The sequence below is a fragment of the Pseudonaja textilis genome, chromosome 3 (genome assembly GCF_049901715.1).
Source record: "Pseudonaja textilis isolate UNSWEBS1 chromosome 3, rPseTex1.2, whole genome shotgun sequence".
Classification (NCBI taxonomy): domain Eukaryota; kingdom Metazoa; phylum Chordata; class Lepidosauria; order Squamata; family Elapidae; genus Pseudonaja; species Pseudonaja textilis.
The window spans coordinates 70,437,473-70,455,055 of record NC_141992.1 but is presented as its reverse complement, the minus strand read 5'-3'; the positions used below and the strand labels follow the sequence as shown (position 1 = coordinate 70,455,055).

Here is a 17,583-nt window from a genome sequence, read left to right as displayed (position 1 = left end):
ACATAAACATATATACCTCAGTAGCCACCCCAGCTAAAATTTTGTACACCATGTATCATACAAAGATAAAAAACTACGAGAGAACATTTCAACAAGGCTGCCATCTGGAGGAGGATCTGGGCATAAAAACTGCTCCCCTCAGGATGCCACTACAGGGCATTGCGGCCAAAACACCTAGACACAAAGACAAGTTTTTCCCCCCATACCATCTCTCTGCTAAACACCTAATTCCCAAAGCATTGTCTTATGGCTAAGGATATTTACTCATATATTCTCAGGCTCTAAAAGGAGTGCAGAGAAGAGCAACAAAGATGATTAGGGGACTAGAAGCTAAAATGTAAAAAAAACAGTTGCTCAAATTGGGTATGTTTAGTTTAATGAAAAGAAGGACTGGGGTGACATAATAGCAGTGTTCTGATATCTCAGAGGTTGCAACAAAGAAGAGAGAGTCAAGTTATTCTTCAAAATACATGAGAGCAGGACAAGAAGCAATGGGTGGAAACTAATCAAGTAGTGAAGCAACCTAGAACTAAGAAGAAATTTCCTGATGGTTAGAACAATTAATTGATGGAACAACTTGCCTCCAGAAGTTGTGAATGCTCCAACAGTGGAAGTTTTTCAAAAGATGTTGGATAACCATTTGTCGGAAATGGTGTAGGGTTTCCTGCCTAGGCAGGTAGCTGGACTAGAAGATCTCTTCCAATTCTGTTATTCTATTCTAGTAGGGTTGAATTGCTATTGTCCTTTTCATCTTTCCTATTACCTTCTCCTATTGGTATCTTATGATTTATCACTTTGTTGTTTGTATGTACACTGACAGCTTATACATCAGAGACAAATTCCTCATGTGTCCAATCACACTTGACCAATAAAGAATATCCTCATTCTCATTCCCAAGATGAATAAACACAAATACCCAAATCCTCGGGTGATAAATGTACAATTTTTTCTAAAAATATGCATTGTGTTCTAATTCTGGCTGCAAATTTCCCTCACATATACTTTTCAGTATGCATATTTCCCCAGAGGTGGATTTTCAGAAAATAGGCATTTTTTTTCTTTCATCAGGTTTGAGTGTAAATTCAGTCCACTTTAATTTAAAAGAATGGATGTGCCACTTTAAGATTGTTCTTTCCCACTTAGTCTTCTATCTCATCTCTGCCATCAGCATCTTCCTGTTGTTGTTCTTAAACATTTTTCCAGTTGTGTCAAACTAGAACAAATAGCTAAAGCATTTGGGCAGGTGTATCCATCTGGGAGATGATAATGAGACAAATAAGACAGCAGACATACTTTCTTTGTTGACTGACAGCTTGCGGGCAATTTCAAGCAATTAATATGGCATACATTTTTATTGACTGGCTTAAACCACTGCATAGTTATCAATTTAAGTATCTTCTACCCTGATGGAAGCAGCCCCAAAGCAGCCTCATTTCACCAGCCATTAGCCAGAAGACAAAAATCTTTCTCTCTTCACGCAAGACTGCACTTCAGAATTCTAGCTTATTATTTCTAACATTGATAATAAGGGTCATGGGAAGAATGATGTCTGTATAGTGACATCAGATATTTTTAAGGAAACATATCTAAATAGATTTTTTTAAAAAAATGAGAGAAAGAAAGAACGTGACTTTAAAAACAGCAGGAGATAACTTAGCTTCTCTCTGCTTTACTGAAATTTAACATCAGCATATAGATAGTTTCATCAATTATTGAGTGAGAGTCTAGGTTAGTGAAAAAGGGATGAATGGGAAGTTTTATTTCTGAAGTGTTGAATATAAAATGCTGAACAGACTAAGAAATGGTATGTCAAAATCTTCAGAATTATCTCTTTCCAAGGTTGTTTCTTTTCTTTACAGAAAGACTGCCATAAAAGTCTCATGCTTATGTATTTCACTTCTATAACATACAGCTTTCAATATTATTTTATTACTGGGGACATTTGGAGAGGAGTCACATTTTTCTTTTCCACCCTTTGAATATGCTCATGATCAGAATAATTACTGCTTGAATTCTTCAGTTGCACCTAAATTATGCTGTTTAAAGAATTATTTAGCTAGCATCTGATATAAGCAATTGTACTTTACTTTTGCTAATGTATATGCCTTTCTTTCCCCCTACCTCCACAAGGGAGGTATACAACCTGTTTTGTGAGGCATGTAGAAATAATAAGAATGGGAGAATTGAAAAATGAGTACTTAACCTGTTTAGCTATGCATACATTGTACCAACAATAAAGTATTGTAAACATAAAATTTCAGCTAGAGTTATGAGTGCCTGCCTTAGAGCTACAGCAGAATGAAGAAGCCATCCCTTTGTTTGTCAGGCCACCAGTTACTAAACTGGTGTCATCTTTCCGGTCTACTGTAGTAGCAAACAGGGTGGCAATAGACATGGAGGTTCTTACCTCACCCTTTTCCAGCCTTGTCAGCCATGTACCATCCCTGCAACTCTTAACAATGGCGTACAGTTGTAAATGTGCATACTTCATCTCAGTAACCATAAGACTTTTAAGAAGTTAAGGCAGGCCATGAAGCAATGGATGGAAACGAATCAAAATTAGAACCAACACAGAACAAGGGGGAAATTTCCTGACAGTAAGAACAATAACTGGTAATCAGTGGAATGACTTGTCTCCAGGAGCTGTAGGTGCTTCAAAACTGTAGGTTTTTAAGAAGAGATAGAACAACCATTTGTCCGAAATGGTATAGGGTTTCCTGGTTGAACAGAGGATTGGACTAGAAGCCCTGTAAGGTCCCTTCTGAGTCTGTTATACTGTTATACTTGCTTTAATAATGCATTTGAAAGTAAGCCATTAAACTGAATGAAATAGTACACTCATGAGTCACAAAGTTGCAAAGCTCAACCTACATATCTGGTTGCAAGTCCTAATTTGAACGCCTATGGTGGGGGTGGGGGGTGAACAAGTATTATAGCTTGTACTGACCAACAAGGCAGTGCCTATCTAATTTAAGCAGGTAAGTCTGAGAATTGCTACCTAGAACTCCAAGTTGAAATATGTGAAAATTTAACGTCTTATATGAGAAAACTGTGCCTTCTGACCTTGAGCCACACACACACCCAAATCGTACGCATTAACAGATTTTTGTAAATGTTGGCCTCTTAGTCCTCAACATACAACCATCCATTTAGTGTCCATTACAAGAGCACTGAAAAAAGTGACTATTTTTCACACTTACGACTTTTGCAGCATGTCCATAGTTAGGTGATCAAAATACGGGCACTTGGCAACTGCCATGCATTATGACAGTTGCACTGGTCATGTAATCACCATTTGTAACCTTCCCAGCTGGCTTCTGACAAGTAAAGTCAATGTGGGAAGCCAGATTCACGTAATGACCCTGTGAATGTACTTAACAACTGCAGTAATTGGTTTAAAACTGTGGCAACTGAAGCCATGGTTGAAATAAAACTGCCATCAGCAATAGATGGGGGCAGGGCCAGTCAGAGGTGGTATTTACTGGTTCTCCGAACTATACAAAATTTCCGCTATCAGTTCTCCAAAACTGGTCAGAACCTGCTGAATACCACCTCTGGACTAAATTAATAAAAATTAGACATAAAATTAAAAGCAAGGTTAGAATGTTCAAGTTAAAAGTCAGAATCTGTTGGAAAGCAGCCATACCATTCAGGAGGAGGAATCAGATGAGGACTTAGCTGGAGTTCCTACATAAACAGAAGGGGACCAGGTCTGAACTCCCCCTCCCTTTTTGGGGATGAAGTTGGATTTATCTAGTCTTTTTCAGGAACAAGCCACCAGCCTGGGAAGTTTCCTGTGAAACTGGCACAGAACAATAAAGTGATTAGTATGAACTCTACAGGTGTGGGTCTGGACATTCATCCCTGACAGAATCAAAGTTTAAACATTCACAAGGTTAACAAGGAGGGAGGGTTTTCAAGCCACCAGCCACCCCCACTGTTGCATAATACTCTTAGACCACCATGTTATTGGCAGAGCCAGGTCTTCGCATTCTTCTGGAAAAGAAGTGTGGGGACTGTGGGGATAAGATGTTCCAAGCAAGGGCAGGGGCAACAGAAGAGGAGGCCCTTTCCTAGGTCCTGCCAATCAAAGTGCTTTAATTGATGGGATCCACTGCTTGACTAGGGAGGACAGGTCAAAATAATTGAGACAAGACAACTCTTCAGGCAACCTGGTACCATGCCATGAAGGGCTTTAAAGGTGACAACCAACACCTTAAATTGGATCTGGAAGCAAACTGACATGCTGTGCGGCTTGCATAGTAGAGATATTACATGCAAAAACCTAGAAGTATCCAATTATAAGCTATTTCTGTGGGATAGAAGAATGATAAAGGATGTTGATAACATAAATTTACATTCTATGATAGTAAGTGTTTATTATTTTATTTGTAAACCACCCAGAGCCATGCAAGTGTGATGGACATATAGAAATGTGATAAATAAATAAATCTGTTGTCAGGTTTTATACTGAAAAGCAGAAATGTTATCCCGTCCACCAAGTCCTCAGCTACTCTTTATTTATTAAATTAAATTCATCTTGCCACAAGGTATCTCTGAGTGGCTTACAACAGTGGAAACAATAAAACCATACAGACATATATATCTAACTGTAATAAAAATAGAAATTACAAATTTTCACTAAAAGATGGAGTGGGAAGGATTAGGATAAGTGGGGGGGAGCAGGCTAATTCTGCTGGCTGCCAGTTGCCTGCAATTTGGCAGTTTGAATCTCACCAGGCTCAAGTTTGACTCAGCCTTCCATTTGTGGGGTTGATATAATGAGGACCCAGATTGTTGTGGGCAATATGCTGATTCTGTAAAGTGCTTAGAGAGGGCTGTAAGGCACTATGAAGAGCTGTATGCTATAGGCCCATCAAACATCTTCAATTTGATACTCTTCCAGTGGGGCCCCAAGCCACTATCAGAGTTAAGTCTTCACGTTCTTGTGGAAGGTCAGGAGGGTGGGAGCCATTCTCACCTGGGGGTGGGGGGGTAGAGATGCTTGAAATATTGCTTTATTTCTCAGACTATAGACCATCCTAAAATCAATGGGCAGATTAAAGCAGAATTCGATATGGATAATTTGTGAACTGAAAGGGAAAACTAAGCAGAGACTAAGTTAGAGGGGGAAAAAACTACTTTAGTTCATTTTTCCTGTAATGCAACATTCTATCTTTTCCAAGATAGTGTATTTTATTAAACTTCTCATTATTTTATTTAACCCTTCATTCATTTCTCTTCTTTCTAACTTATATCTCACTTAAGTATTTCACTCTCCCAGTTTCACCCTTTATCTGACTTACTGACATAGGATCCAATGCCTTCTCATCAACCTAAGACATTCTACCATTTCTTGCCTGAATACACTCCCACCCAGAATCCCTTGATCCTTATTAATAGGCAGGAAAAACTGTCATCCTATTGAATCTGAGCTGATGAAATACTGTATATATTATATATGTGGTTGTTTCTTTTTAATGCCTAGGGGAAATGGCTTCAGAGAATGATGAGATGCTTCTGGGCTTATTATTATTATTATTATTATTATTATTATTATTATTATTATTATTATTATTATTATTATTATTATTATTCACAACAAAGACTTTGGCTGGGCAAATCAAAATTCAGTTCTTCTTCCTGTATGCCAACATAAGGCAAGAAATGCATTCAAAGCCATCTGCTTAAGCAAACTGCCAATAGAAGATGAAATACCTTGTATTCCTCAGATGTGAGCTCAATATGGAACTGTATGGATGTCTTACAACTCAGTCATGGATCCTAATGCAAAATCTAACACACTAGGATACCTTGTGGCTTTCTGATTCTCTCCAGAGGAACTCAGAATTACAATGATTTGTACTTGCTGTTCTTGCCACTTGAAAACAGGCACTCCAGAGTTAAAACACCGGAGGATTTATTTATATACTGTAGCGTTCAATAACTTTTCATTTAAAAGATACTTTATTTCATTGTTGTTGTTTACACTGAAAGCTGCTGAATCAAATAACCCAAAGAATATAAACTAAAATATGAACAGCTTTATCTTGGTAAAAAAATCACAGGGACCAAGAAGTTTGAAAGATTTAATAAACCAATACAAATTTAAACCCACAGCAGACCTTCTTCGCTCTGGGGCCATAATAATTACAACTGGAAAGAAGTTCGATATTTTAAGTAGAAACTATCTGGATTCTGATTTTTATATATGAGAATCTATATGCAATCCATTCTCTGTTCATGAAATGTTTTCCATCCTTTCCCGCCGTACTCTAGCAAAGAAGAATTCTTGCACTGTGAGATGCTAAATATCTATCCTATTTCTATACTAGCCCATCTTCCTTAGGAGTCTTTGTTCAAATTGGAAACTAAGGATTACTTGGCCTTCCATTTTGAGTCCTCTCTCAAGAATACATATTCGGTCTTATTGGATTGACTGTTGTGCTTTATTATTGCAAAAAATAATAAAACAAAATAAAATAATAGAAGAGTTTAGAACAATAAAAGCCAGAAAAGAATCATGAATATTGAGGACGAATAAAATCAACCTATCCTTTTAACATTTTTTTAAATATCCCATAAAGAGTGTGTACTAGTTTAGTACATTACTATATCTTTATATTATGTATTCAGTTACTAATCGATAGTCTGATATCTTATCTTTTTATTCAGCAAGAAATAATCTTATCTCCCTTCAGTTCTGTACTGTCTGGGCTATTGACATAATATTCTGTCCAGTCCCTCACCCCAGATATTTTCATTAACAAAAGGGAATAATTTTTATCTCATTAAAAAGGGATTAAAAGGTTTTGATTTTGAGATCTATCCATAGTTACCTACTGTAAGTATGAAAAGTGGAACCTAAATATAGATTCTAATTTTAAGTCTCATGTACACTGTGATCAGTTTAGATTTTATATTTAAGTTGCAGGTAAACAAGAGAATATAATTGTTAATGTGGGGATTGATTGATGGGTGTCATTTCCATGATCTAAATAATCTTCTTTTAGCTGCTTTATATTAGATCTTTATATTAGAAATTCAGTATGCCAAAAATCATTAATAGGATAAATTGCATCCGCACAAATACACCACTGTGAACCTATTGATGCTCTTTTGAATGCCTGACTGGAGACCCTGCACCATGAATTTTCAAATGGATGAATCCCATATCAGGATTGAAAGTGTAACCTGAATAGGACTAGTCTAATGGTGGAAACAGCATCAAGGAGCAATGGCTTTCCCTTTTGCATTAACTGACAGCATCATTTAAACTTTTCTGTTTGTTTCATAAAAATCTCTCGCCTTCTGGACTGAATTACGTAGGTATCTCTGTTGCTTAAATGTTAAATACTCCTTCCAATCTGTCAAAGGCTGTGAGTGTGATGCTTTCATCCTCAGTTGCTAGAGCTGTACTTGTAAATTACCCACAAATCCCCTAGGATTGGGTAGATTTCTTCATGTGGAACTACCATCCAGAACTCAAATGATTGATCCCACAACTTCCTCCTTGTCTCAAAGAAGATCCATCAGTCAGAGTTCAAGTCCTGGCTGCCAATCTTTAGCTCAGCATTGTCTCTGCAGTGCAGAAGTATATTAGTCCATTATGATCTCCACCAGATTCAATTTTTTTTACTACTGGTTCTGTGTGCATGGCTGGTGGGCGTGGCATGGGAAGGATACTGTAAAATCTCCAGTCAGAGGTGGCATTTGCCTGTACTCCGAACTGCTCAACATTTCCGCTACCGGTTCTCCAGAACTGGTCAGAACCTGCTGAATACCACCTCTGATCTCCACCCAGAAGCCAAAACCTAAAAGATGATGAAATATATTTCCCAGCTGCCTCAGCACGGTAGAATCCTGCTGGTAGAATCCCGCCAATGTGAAGGGATATGTATAATTCATGATACGCATTCAATTTTAAAATGTCACAGAGTGGCCCATAATATTTACCTCAAAGATATGACCAAAGCAAGTTCCTTTCGGATTAAATTAAAATCCAAAACAAAGGAGAACATAGCTAATTTAAATAATAGAGCTGGGAGCAATGATCGAGGCCAACTCCATGTTCAAGAGCAAGGCACTAAATTAAAGCATTCCAGATGGGGAAAGTCCAGGGGTGGGATTCCACCAGTATAACAACCAGTTTGGTGATTGCGTGCTTTTTTTGCACGTGTGTGCTCAGTGTTTAAAAAAGCACTAATACTTACCTTCTACTGCAATCCCTGTGAATAAAACAGCTGAGGCACGGCAAACCGCTCTGCTAGCAAATCAGCTGTGCTCTAACAAAAGGCAATAAAGCACAGGAAAGAGCAGAGGCGGGCAGGCGGGCCCACATGCTTGTCACAGTGAACCGGTTCACTGCCATCTGATCTTCGGAGCAAGGGATTCACCGGAACCGGTAGAATCCCACCCCTGTGAAAGTCCTCCCACCTCTCTAGACAGATAGTCCTTAGTTTAGGTCCTTAAACTGGTCTTAATTTTGCTTTGGTATGTGATATTGTGCATATGTGTATTTCATGAAACAGAATAGACTGCATGTAGATTCTCATATTGCTCTCCATAATAACTGCTGCACAGGCTGCAACATCATTTGTAGCATGAAGAAGAAAAGGGATCAATGTTATTTTTCTAGCTATTGCAGCAGTGGTGGGATTCAAATTTTTTGACTACTGGTTCTGTGGGCGTGGTTTGGTGGGTGTGGCAGGGGAAGGATACTGTAAAATCTCCAGGCAGAGGTGGTATCTGTCAGTTCCTCAAACTACTCAAAATTTCCGCTACCAGTTCTCCAGAATTGGTCAGAACCTGCTGAATATCACCTCTGTACTGTAGGATAATTTTCAGAAAATGGTCTTTGCTGAAGAGCTTCCAAGACCTTTGGTCTTGATATGTTCCTATGAAGCGTCCAGCTTTGGAAAACAGAAAAAGTTGATTCTTTCCCTTTCCTATAACTGGAAATAGCCATTGTGACTTCATAAGGAGAAACAAATGTAACCTCATTTCCAGGTAGTTTATTTGATAGGAATAGTTGCAGAATAGCCCAAGAATTATTGTTAGAGAAGAAGCTCTTCCTGTCTCATATGGGATACTGTTACCCCATATGTCTGATATGAGATACTGTTATTCACTGTATGCTGAAGTTTTATATTTCTCTCTTACTTGTTGTTAGTGAAACAAATATAACATTTCTAACCAATTAGTTTAATATTTTCAAACTTAGGGAAACAATATTCATTTGTTTTTCTGTTTCTTTTACTACATTGTTTGATGAAGCTATTGCCAGATTGACACAAAATCTTTTAATGTAAATTTATTGTGAAATTCTCATATGCTTCTATGTTCTGTACTCAAAGTTTCTATAAAAACATCCTGCTATTAGTGTTGTATTTCTGGCAATAAGGGGAAAGCAGAATATTTTAGATTGATCTTTGTCTAATTTGGTTTGGATTAAAACACGAGATAAATATTTGCATTTTATAGTTAAATTTAGGATGAATTTCTGTTCTCCAAATAACCTTACCAGTTAATTTATAAAACATGTAAAGACTGCTTTGGAAAATACATTGAATTACCATTCTGTTTCATTATAGTGGTTTCTATTTTCCTGATTTTAAACTATATCACTTGACTTATTTGCTAATGTCAGTAATGCAATATATTAGAATAAAAAATATATTAAATATGTGCTATTAAGATTTATCACTTGGCTCCCTTGAAATTTTGGCAAGAACTTCATCCCAATTACAACAGAAGTATTGTGATATTTCTAGCACCTAAGGTGATATTTGGACGTTATTGGGTAAATGTTCTTAATTGAAGGACATATTTTAAATAAAAATGTAAATATTTTTCAGGATGTAAATACTGTTTCAGTACTATGCAAAAGTTGGCAAAATACAATATTTCTTCCCCTTTCAGGTTCTTTTTGTTTGTTTTTTCAATTTTACTTTATTTTTCCACTATGCATGTCATTTACTACTTTGTGATGTTTAGTTAATTATAAATAAAATTTCTATATACCACACTAATCAGTTTTATATGTTTCCTGTTCCTATTTTAATTGTAAGGAAACTAATAAAGCTGAAATGAAAAAAAAAAAAGAGTTATAATTCTGAATTTGCATAAGTGCAAATTGCTTTACTACTGCTTTATAAAGTGGCTTTTCTTCCTCATTAATACATCAAATGGACTTATTTAATTGGTTTTTTAAAATATGAAAATACTGTAAATGTGTACTGGGAAAGCTTTTCTTTCTAAACTAAAATGTCAATCTATATTTCTCAAGGTGAATTGGATGGCATTTGGAGTAATTATCTATAAAGTATTTCGTCAAACAGCTATGCTAAAGCCAGAAGTTAGCTGCTATGAAAATGTCAGGTAAGAGTCACTGGCCACTCCCACGCCCGGTTTAAGTGAAGGGGGAAAAAAATCCCAATATGTCATGTGATGCTGCTGTAACAATGTGAGTTTGACACCCCTGCTCCACATCATCATTTAGAGTTAAAGTTTTGGGCGTATTTTTTTTAACAACAAATATTATATATGGGAAAGAAACCAAACCTGAGATTAAGTCTAGCTAATATGACCATCTTACTCTTAAAACCCAGATTAAAGTTTTAATATTGGATAAGAATCCAAATCCTTTAGTAAAGGGAGCCAAAGATATGCTTAACTCTCTTGTTCTAAACTCCCGGAAGGGCTTTTGATGTTTCATTCCATTTCCAGAGAGATTATAGAAATAGGTGTTCCTTTTTTTTTTAATTCCTTCACCAGGGTTTATTTTTTATTGTTTTTGGGATGCTATGATTTTTCCATCAATCTGCTTTCTTTAAAACTGATTTATAGAGCCCTTGAAAAGCATTTGTGCTGGAAAAGCTGGAATGTGCTATAGGGACCATTGAAAGCAACTTACTGTTTTTGTTGCTTGGAAACATTCGTGTTGTTTCAAGTCATTGCACTAGATTTATAGTTAGGATTTAGCAGCTCTTTGATTGATCACTTTGCTCACATTCTCCATCTGATCAGCTCTCACAGAGTGCCAAGCCTAATGGAGTCAAATGGTTATACTGTACAAATCTAAGGAAGCAGCATGAAAAGAGAGACGATGCGGGGGTGGGAGATGTGTGTGTGTGTGAGAGAGAGAGAGAGGGAGGGAGGGAGGGGGAGGGAGGGGGAAACAACTTTCTGCAAAGGAAGTTCAAAACCAGTGAGCTGCAAATGAAAGAGAAAATTAATGACCGAGTCCATTTGCAAAAGCACACTGTGTAATTTGTCCTAGCTCATGACCAAAGCTGGAGTAATTTATATTCGAATGTGTTAGCATATGAAGAGAGAAATAATCTCAGGGAACCAATCTATGAGCTGCTTGGGAGTCAATATCTTGACCCTGCAACAATTTAAACTTCCTTTGCATTGGGAAAGCAAAATGGTTTCAGAATAAGGGGAAAGTCTGTCTTTTGAACAAACTAAGCACTATCTCTGAGGCTGAAACAGAGAAAACAGCCCAAAAGTTCCCTCTGATGCCTGGCACATTTGCTGACCTCAGAGCATACCATACATTTTTTTCCCCCCAAGGTTTCTTAGTGGGTATACTTCATAACAGACATATGTTTTACCTTGGGGAATTGCACCAACAGTAGATTTAAAATCAAATCATATGGTTCTGCAGCACACTAGAGAAAACAGATTTGAAGATTAAGACAGCCAGTGTTTAAAAGCCATCAGCATTTCCACTTTTGTTGGTGACTGCTCAGAAAACAAAATAGGAACTTTATTCCAGCCACGGTACTGCAGCACACCCTAAAGCAGAAACCATGTCACTGCAATGCAGAATGCAAGGGTTTGTCAGTGACTCACATTTAAGGGAAGGAACTAGGAAGAGAAGCAGGGCTAACAGCTCTTCTTTCCCTTCTCCCTAGATCCTGTGCACGAGGGGCACTTTCTCTCCTTTTTCTCCTGGGGGCTACGTGGATTTTTGGTGTGCTCCATGTCATCCAGGGATCAGTGGCTACGGCATATCTTTTCACAATTTTCAATGCATTTCAGGGACTGTTCATCTTTATATTTCTTTGTGTGCTGTCACGAAAAGTAAGGTTTTTTTTCAATATACATGTAAATAGACCATGAGGTACATTTATACAAAATTATCCTTAAAATGTTCTTCTCCTTCCTTCCATCCTTCCTTCAGTCCCTCCCTTCCTCCCTCTTTCCCTGTCTTTCTGCCAATATATTCCTCCCTCCTCCCTCTCTGTCATTCTGTCAATATATTACTTACTTGCTTGCTTACTTAGTCACTCTCTCTGTGCCTTCCTTCATCTCCCTCCCTTCCTCCCTCGCTCCCTCCTTCATTCCTTCCTTCCTTCCTTCCTTTAAATAGCAGCTACTTGAAAACCAGAGCTGTTTCAGAAGAGCTTGAATAAAATTGGCTCTTGGAAAGTTTGATTGAATGATTAGTCACCCAAGACCCAGTCTCAGTAAAAGAACCTTCTCGGAAACTATTACTTGCATTTTCCAAGTAGTAATCTTGGTACTCAAACTGCAAACCAAACTAGTAAATAAAACTTCTCTGATATCTGCACTGCACTGGTCCACCACCCACAGAATAAGGGCAATACTGGAAATTATGTTTCATATATTTCATCATTTATATGGTTTTCAATATCTTGTGCTGGATGATCTGCTCAGTGCAGTAATCTAAATTAAAAGATCCCAACGAAATATATATCCTGTCATATTCATAAGTAACTGTGTTATTATCAAACTGTTCTTCCTTATAGGAAGTTTTGCCTAACATTCAACCAAAGTCTGCCCATCTATTACTTAAGGCCCTTATTTCATAATTTATAATATATGATAGAGAACATATTTGCAGCCTCTTTAGATACTTGAAAAGTGCTGGCATATCCATTCGGTCGCCTTTTCTGAAGGTGAAACAGACTCAGTTGCCTCAATCTCTCTTTAGAAAAATTAATGTATATCCAGACTGCAAATGTTGAGCTGCAGCCCATGGTAAGACAGTACCCTGGTTTAATTTGTGCTATTCCTTTTCTGTCTTGACACAAGAAAAAATAAGGAAAAGGAAAAAGAGTGGGGAAAGCCTCTTTGGGTAACAATTACTGGAAGAGAAGGCCCATGGTGTTGAACTGTCATTAAATGACCACTCTAGGAATTAGTTACATGGCATCAGAGTGATTCTTTCCCTCTTGCCTCTCTACTTCTCCCCTTACCACCCTAGCAACACCAGCAGGGAGAAGTCTGAGCAAGTCTTTTGCTGTCAGTTTTCTAATACTATGCAATCGTTACTTCTTTGGATTGGAAAAGTTGCACCAGAAGTGCCATTTTCTCCCACCATTTTTCCTACCACTCATGGCAAGAGAAGAAGTGGGAAGAAAATAAGAGAGCAGGTCTGATGCTGTCAGTTCTCCAGTTCCATGGTTTCTATCTGAGAGGCTCTAAGAACCCATCCCCCTGATGCTTCTTTCCCTATACTCTCACAAACAAAAGGAAACAGGATTGCAACATCTCTTTAGCAATCATCTTCTACCCCCACCTGCATGACTAATCCAGGTAAGACATTCTTGCAGACTGTCCAGTCTTCCAGAAACATGTTGAATAGTTTTCTCATAAGGTGGTGCAGTCTAAAGAGTCCCTTCATCCCCACTTTCTTTCCCTTGACAGTTGGGAGAATTACTGAACACATCTTATCTCAGATGAGACACCGCAGTTGATCCAGACATCAAGGAATCTATTAACAGAAAGTAGAAAGCATGCATTAAAACTGGAACAGAAAAGTCTGCAGGGTGCCTTTGCAGTGAAGGGCAAAAGTTTTTGGAAGACATGCTTATATAGTTATATCTTTCTGAAATAGTTAACAAGGCAACTGTTGCCTCTGTTTGGAAGCCTTGAGAAAGGGCCCTTCGTTTGTAGCCCCTTGTCAAAACAACACCCATTCTCTGAACTTATTCTAGGATTTAGGATACAGGAGTTAGGTATCCACTTCCATTTTATAGAAAGATAGGGGCACATCACAAAGTAACAAGGATGAAGTAGATTAACTGACTCATTGATAGAATGATGAAGAAGATTGTTTTTTGTTTATTTGCACAAGTGCAAAAGGGTCACAATTTAAAGAAAGAAGGAATCATGTTTAATACTTGGAAAAAAAACATTAAGCAGGGCTGTAAAATTAAGTTTCCAAATTGATAATTTCAAAAAAATATTCACCAGGAATTACCAGGAATGTAGAACAGCAATAGCAATAGCACTTAGATTTATATACCGCTTTACAGTGCTTTACAGTCCTAAGTGGTTTACAGAGTCACCATATTGCCCCCAATAGTATGGGTCCTCATTTTACCCACCTGGGAAGGATGGAAGGCTGAATCAACCTTGAGCCTGGTGAGATTTGAACTGCCAAATTAGGCAGCCAGCAGAGGTAGCCTGTAGTAATGCACTCTAACCATTGTGCCACCATGGCTCATATTCACCAGATATGGAGAAACCCACAACATGTTTGGGATCAAGTGACTAATAATTTCTTACAAACATAACAGTCCCCAGAAATCAGTTGGAAAGTTTATGCATAAATAAATAAACAAACAAACAAATAGCTGTTCTCCAGAGCAATATCATGCTGGCCTTAAATACCTGGTTCAGATTTGAGTAAGATCTAAAGAAAAATATAATCCAAACTAGAGAGAGTTGGAAATGGACACATTAAATGCATTATAGCAATGTTGGGAGTCTGATTTAGTTTGGTGCCCCATACTTAAAAGTGAGTCAAGAATTGCCAAAATAGGCCACATTTGGTAGACGAGGGTTAAAACACATATATTTACCTGTTAGTAAGCCAAGGTGCTCATGCTATCTTTTCATTTCAGATCCAGGATGAATACTCCAGGCTGTTCAGAAATGTACCTTGCTGTTTTAGATGCTTGAGGTAAATTGATGGAAAGCCAAGATGAGCAGCACTGTGGAAGGAAACAGAAAACGAGAGGCTTTCGGAAAAATTGCTAAATTGTGAAAGTATGAAATGAGCTACTGAGCTGTCATCTCTCTTAAATCAATTATTTTCTCTCTGGTATAGGTATTGTACTTAAATGTGCATTCAGGCACACTATATTGTATACAAAACTGCATATCTGTACAAGACAGACTGGTTTATTGTGTAACAAATAAGGCTTCTAAAGACGCCCAGGACTCTTTAGGGCAAACAGCTAAAGCTTGAAAGAGGGAAAAATGAATCCAAGGTATAAAGCTTTTTGTTGTTGTTGGCAAATTGACTCTTCGTTTCATATCTAATGCTGGGAAATGAAATAATTTCACTTATTGCTATTTAAAGAGAATACAACCCATTACAGTGTTTAAAAAAGGCTTTACCTGGGTCAAAATATCCTATCCTGCTTTGAAAGGAGCCAAGTTAAGAAAATAGCAGTGTGTGCAGTTCTTTAGTTTTGGTCATAAGGAGAAGGCAATTTTGTTAGCTGAATGTTTATGGAAAGTTTGCAGACTTTTATTAGTTGAGGATCTTTCAGTTGTGACAATTGTAAGATGGGTGGACTTCAACTCGCAGAATTCCTCAGCCAGCCATGTTGACTAAGAAATTCTGGGAATTGAAGTCCACCTGTCTTAAAGTTGCTAAGGTTGGAAAAAACACCTGTCCTATAAAATGGTGGTGCATACTAATCATTCCTTGTCCACTTGGGAGTGGAGGGAGATTCTTTGTGTCTATCCATACAGGGATAAAAATATAAAGGAAATCTGCCCCACACAGTTCTTTTAAGTCAATGATCTGCTAGTGGAGTTTTCTGACATGGCATGGTCAATAGTAATACATAGCCTACCAGTATTCATTATTCTCAAACGTTTTACTCAAAACAACCTACAGTATCTGCATAGCAAAGAAAAGGTGGGGACTCCTTATGTTTGACAGAGATGTGTATTTAAAGAAAAGCTTTTCTAATGAAGTACTGCCTTAAAATATGCATTAGGGCAAGGGTCTTCAAACTTGGCAAGTTTAAGACTTGTGGACTTCAACTCCCAGAATTCCTGAGCTAACATGACTGGAGGAAGAATTCTGGGAGTTGAAGTCCACAAGACTTAAAGCTGTCAAGTTTGAAGACCCCTGCATTAGGGCAATGTTATAAAACTTGAGTAGATCACCAGTATGGAAAGCATTTGAAAGGGCAAGTTTACAAAGCGTAGTGGTGTGACAAAGTAATCTCTCCTTAAAACTTTATGGAAACCATGTCCCATAGAAGGATCAACATGACCCTTTGAAAGTTTCACCCAATTGCATACAAACACAACGCATACACAGAGAGAGAGAGAGTGTGGGAGGGAGGGAGGGAGGGAGAGAATGAAAGAGAGACAAAGACAGAGACAGAGAGGGAGAGAGATTACTGCAAGAATGCATGACATTAATGTCTTCCCACCCCAACATCCAACATGGTAGTCACAGTTTGTTTTAATAAATTGAATCAGATGATGGAGACAATGCAATTTGTTTTTCTGAAACGAAGAAGGCCATTACAATTCCTTTACCAAAGTAATGTTGATAGTCTCAAACAACTGGATCACATTAGGCAGGACTAATTTGATGCTGCCCAAAGCATGCCCTGGATCTTCCCAGCCCAGGTGACCTTTAGTATATGCTAGGGGAATGTAACTGGTCATGCCAGGGCATGGTGCCCAAGCCAAATGCCATATGCAGTTACAGATGTGCCTCTTTCTGACTGCAGTTCTGTATATGTTGCTGTTTATCTTGCTGTATATGTGAAAACTGTATTGTGTATAACAACATTTGCTTCCAGCAAAACCTCTTCAGGCCAGTATGATCATTGGAAAACTAATTTCAAAGAGTGTGCATGCACGTGAAACCTACAAATAAGAGGCTTTCCAGAAATGCAGAATGTATCTGGTAGGCCACAGTGAGAAACAAATTCAGAGGACTGAATAAATGAGAAATGAACATGTATGCCTAGATATAAGTGTAAATCTGCTTATTGGTTTAAATAAATCCTTTCAATTAAGAATATCAAAGAGAATGTTGCTGTTTTCCAAATGCCAGAGCATCTATAAAATAATAAATCAAATCTATGTTAACAAGAACTTGAGTGTTGTCATAGTAATTTTACCTCCTCCACCGTTCTATTTGTAATTTCAAAGACTCTCAAATCTCTGGGATGGTGGGGAGGTCTGGGGATACTTTGAGCAAAACACCAGCAATGTCAAGGAACAACAGCAGCTGGTTGAAGAGGTCCCCTAAAATCAGTATTTGATGTAAAGAAACAAATTACATAAAAATAGTTCTCAATCTTTTTCTAATCCAAATCTCAGCTGAATTGGAAATGCAACTAGGTGGTGAAGCTCAAAGGTACAAGCAACAAAAGCCTGTCCTTGATGTTTTCTTTTTCTTTATGGAGGGACTTTATATTTTTCCTTATTGTTTTTATTTCTTTTCTTTCTTTTAGCCATACCCTTTGCATTTCTTTCTCTGATTCTTCTCTTTCCTACTGAATGGCAATTCCTAGTTATGGTGATTTATCCCATCGTTCGAGTCACCTTGCAACCAAAGGATTA

The 17,583-nt window shown here is 37.8% G+C and overlaps 1 protein-coding gene across 1 annotated transcript in view; it reads left to right on the top strand.

Moving 5' to 3' along the window:
* The window catches only part of ADGRL4 (adhesion G protein-coupled receptor L4), a 103,373-nt gene extending 86,261 nt beyond the window's left edge, over nucleotides 1-17,112 (top strand). Inside the window, exons 14-16 of the mRNA XM_026700223.2 lie at nucleotides 10,289-10,380; nucleotides 11,922-12,090; nucleotides 14,883-17,112. Coding sequence (XP_026556008.2) covers nucleotides 10,289-10,380; nucleotides 11,922-12,090; nucleotides 14,883-14,945 — 324 coding nt within the window. The 3' untranslated portion in view covers nucleotides 14,946-17,112. The remainder of the gene's footprint in view (nucleotides 1-10,288; nucleotides 10,381-11,921; nucleotides 12,091-14,882) is intronic.
* Nucleotides 17,113-17,583: the final 471 nt, after the last annotated feature.